Source organism: Bison bison, unplaced genomic scaffold, assembly GCF_000754665.1.
Source record: "Bison bison bison isolate TAMUID 2011002044 unplaced genomic scaffold, Bison_UMD1.0 scf7180017864472, whole genome shotgun sequence".
Lineage (NCBI taxonomy): Eukaryota > Metazoa > Chordata > Mammalia > Artiodactyla > Bovidae > Bison > Bison bison.
Genome location: NW_011495033.1, coordinates 4,027,744 through 4,031,860, shown reverse-complemented (window position 1 = coordinate 4,031,860; position 4,117 = coordinate 4,027,744). Strand labels below are relative to the sequence as shown.

The 4,117-nt window shown below is 56.4% G+C and overlaps 1 protein-coding gene across 1 annotated transcript in view; it reads right to left on the bottom strand.

The window, feature by feature from the left end:
* Window positions 1–4,117, bottom strand: part of UNC119 (unc-119 homolog (C. elegans)) — a 5,616-nt gene that overhangs the window by 1,235 nt on the left and 264 nt on the right. Inside the window, exons 2-3 of the mRNA XM_010861690.1 lie at window positions 685–832; window positions 80–182 (exon numbers count right to left, since the gene is read on the bottom strand). Coding sequence (XP_010859992.1) covers window positions 80–182; window positions 685–832 — 251 coding nt within the window. The remainder of the gene's footprint in view (window positions 1–79; window positions 183–684; window positions 833–4,117) is intronic.

Here is a 4,117-nt window from a genome sequence, read left to right as displayed (position 1 = left end):
CAGGAGGGGCTCAGCAAGAACTCGGGAAGGGCTCCTTTCCACCCCTACCCCTACCCCTCTCCCCGGCCCAGTGACTCACGTGGCTCCCACCTGCCTCAGGCGGAGGAAGGCAGGCGTGAACTGGTAGCGGACAAAGCGCCCAGCATTGGGGTCCAGGTCCCGCGGGTTGATGGGCAGCCGCTCTGTAATGTACCCCAGCTGGGGCTCAGTGGGCTTCAGGTGGGGCCCATGCCCACCCGGAGTTTCACCCCAGGGACCTCATCTGTCTGAATTTCTTTCAAAACTCCTCAGGAGATCCTGATGCATATTGAGGGTTCAGAGCATTGGCCAGATGGGTCCAATTGCTTCTAAATTGGTCAGCAGGTCACCAGTTTCAACTAAGAGTCCCAGAGCCCCAAGAGATAAAAAGACCTGGGGCCTCTGGGACTGCAGTTCCCAAGGGGGCCTACAGGGGGCAGGCTGGCAGGGACTGAAGAGGCAGGATTGTCCTCTCAAGACGTCCAACCCCAGGGACCCAGGGGAAGGTAAAGCAGCAGCCCAGCCCCAGGCAGAGGGCCCTGCTGCTTGGTGACTCCTGGGGAGACCTGGGTGCCAATCCCAGCTCTGTTCTGACTCCTCAGTGGCCTCCGGAGTCCCTGGGTAGCCCACTTCCTCTGTGGATGATGGCGTACCCAGTGCACTCACCTGAAGCTGGGGGCTTCTTGATTTCAAAGAGGACAGTGCCTGAGTCCATGTCCCGAATCTTGAACCTGACGAAGTCAATCTTGTAGATATTCTCCTCAGGGGAGCACAGGTAGTCTAAGGGAGACGGGCGGCTGAGCGAGGAAGGGACCTAGCTACCCCAGACTAGCTACCACTTTCTCTGATCCCTAGGGTGACTGCTTTGCAGACAGAGAGAACTGAGCCTCTAACCTGAGGGAGCCCCCACAGAGTGTGGGGGAGACATAGCTCTGCTCTTGGGATCTAACGGCGGACAAAAGGTTCTCTCCTAGTAGTTTCTGGATCAGGGAGGGGTAGGATGGAGGACAAGACCACCTCCCCCACACTTTCCCTCCCACCCCGGGGGTGGAGGGCCCTTCATTCCAGCCTCTGCTATGTCAGGAATGGCTCGGTGACTTTTAACCAAACGAGTCTAGAATTGGGTGGGAAGCCCTGCCCCCCACCACCCCGAGAGGGAAGATAGAGTCCTGCTTTTAGGAACCTCACTCTAAGGGGGTGACACAGTTTCCAGAGAGGATACCCCTGCCCCTCCTCTGCCCCACAGCTGCCCCCGGTGCCACATCTAACTGTGTCAAGCAAGGACTTTATCTGACCTAGGTAGCGCTGGGGCAAACAACCCCTTCCTTGTTCTACCTCACCCCCCAGGCCCCTCCTCTCCCCATAAGAGGCTTATACAAACCCAGCTCCCTTAAGCAGCTTACTCAAAGCTCTGCTGACTCAAGCCCAGAGCCTGGAATATTTGGGGGGGAGGGGGGTGTGGAGACAGAAAGGGAGCTACCTTTGCTCTCATCCCCCACTGATCTTCAAACAAGAGGAAGTCTTAGCAGAGGAGGTCTACAGAGGGAACCCCCGCTTAAAGGTCATCCATCCACCCTTGACTCTGAGCCACCCCAGAGAAAAGAGGCAAGGCCAGTAAGAGGGTGTGGCAGGTGTAGCAGGGCTGTGACTGGGGTAAGGGGGATCCTTGAGCCCAGAAGAGGAACCAGGAACAGTGGTGGGCCCGGCTTGAGGAAGCTCAGAAATAGCAGGGCCTGATCAACCCTCACCACTCTTGCAGCAGCAACTGCAAGCACTCAGGGAGGAGGCCCCAGCAGCAAATAGGAAGAAACAGAGAGGTGCAGTGGGGGCTCTGGTGCCCACACAGCATCACATCCTCCCCGCAGAGGCCCGGAAATCACCCGCTAGGCCCCTAGGCCACCACTGATTCCTCTGGGGCAGGAAGAGGAAGTGAATGTAAAGTCATTCTCTCTTCCCAAGCCTTGGGCAGCCCCTCCAGGAAGCCCTCCTGGTGGCCACCTGGCACTTAGGGTCCAGCAGGTGGTGGGGCTGGAGCCCTGGCCTGCCCATCACAGCCCACAGTGGGGACAGGAGGAATGGAAGTAGGCAGGTCCTACCTCACCCTGGACACAACTTATTTTCACAGAAAGTAAACACTAATCCAAAGACGTAGGAGGAAAGTGCAGGGCAGAGGAGAGGAAGAGGCAGAACTCGGAACAGCATCCTAGTCGCCCAGCTCCCGGCTCCCCATAGAATTCACCTCCTTCCCCCATTCCCTAACTTCTGGAGCCTCTCCTCTCACTGGAGAACAATTTGCAGTGTGACCTCTGTCTCTTCTACTGCAAACTCAACCTATCAATCCCTTAGTCCTTAGAGGAAGTGAGGAATGGAAGATGCCCATGGTTCAGGACACCACCTCCACTCCCTCCCCCAGACGGAGAAGGATGATGCCTGGGACTCAGGGTCAGGCCGGATAAGGGGCAGAGTGGCTGAGAGCTCAGAACACAACTGCTCCCTTCGCCTCAGCCACAAATAGCTTCCTAAGCTGGATTCAGGGCTGGGTAATCCAGGAAGAACAAACTCAGACCTGTGCGATTAGGGTCAGAGGAGACAGGCAGGGGTGCCAGTGGGGAGCGTCCTGGAGCCCTGTTCTCAGCTTCCACAAAGGAGAGGGATCCAGTGAAGACTCTTCCTCTAATCGCCCACAGATGCTGAATCTGTAAGGGCTATGAATTTCCTCCAAATTCAGACACACAGTTGTATATGGGCTAGAAGCCCCTCTGGCTGCAAAATCACCTCAAAAGTTACCTAGGACTGGGACAAGTTAGACATCCTATAAGGAAGTTCTGCTCCAGAGCTAACCTGAATCCTAAACGCTGCTGTTGCCAATTATAGCCCAACTGGCACCACCATCAGACTGGTCCAGGTGCCCTCCCTTTACTACTGCCTGCTTGGGTAAGGCAGTTCAGTGCTCCAGGGGTCCAGCCAAGAATGGCTGCTGCCTGGCTAAGAGAGGAGGGAGATGCTGGTCCCCTGGGGACCCAGATGCACAGGCCTAGACCTGCCATCACAGTCCCCTCCACAGCTGTTTGGAAGCCCTGGACTCTTCTGCTCCTGCACCGCTAGAGCTCAGGCCCAGTCCAGCAGCTGCTCCCTACCCTCACAGGGGGACTCCAAAAGTTGCCCTCACAGAGGGAGCCAGGGCAGGGTTACCAACCAATGAGGCCAAGATAGAAGGCCACTGCCTCTCCAAGCGCCTTCTGTTCTTTCAGGCTCAGCCACGGCCTCTGCCATGAGACTTCCCTCCCTTGTTCCCTGCCTACGGTGACCCCCTCCCCTCCCCTGAATGCCCAGTTGTCTGCCTCCAAGCAGCAGCCATGAGCAGTCCTGTGGGGCCCTCAGTATTGACAAAAGAGCCCTATTTACAGAGCATGCACGGCCTGCCAGGCACAGTGCAAAATCAGAGGATTTATTTTCACAACAGCTCTCTAAAGGTAGGGGTCATTATTCCCATTTTACAGATGAATATGCTCAGAGAGGTGAAGTTATTAGCCCAAGGTCACACAGCCAATAGGACGGCCAAGCTGGAACTTCAGTTTGGCAATCCAGCTCAGAAACTCAACCACAGTGGTGGTTTGGCCTCCCAGAAGAGGACAGGCCCTAGTTTAGGCTAAAGGGGGTATTAACCCACTTCCTTGAGAAGCCCAGAGTCAAACCACTGAAGCTTCCTCTTCAGGTCCTTTCCTGGGGAGAGCGATGGCCCCAGACTTCCTGGGGGTGTCCAGTGTGAAGGAGACCTAAGGGTTTTGATACCACACCTAGCCTCTAGGGTGGAGGAGACCGGGGACTGACTGCATTCAGCCCCCTCCTCGTTATTGCAGAGAAGATCTTCAAAGGACTCTGAAGACTTTGTGGGGAGGGGGTCACAGTTGCAGCTGCTGCCCCACCTTCACCATTGGAAAGGGGGATGGACTCCTCAAAAAGGAAGGAAAGGGGTGGAAACGAATCTCTAAAGGGGCAAGGGGGGCGCAGAGAGAGATCGAGGGAAGGGGGGACATGGAAATCTCAGGCTTGGAGGCAGAAGGGTAGAGGACACAAGCGAGGGGGACCCGGGTGGGGG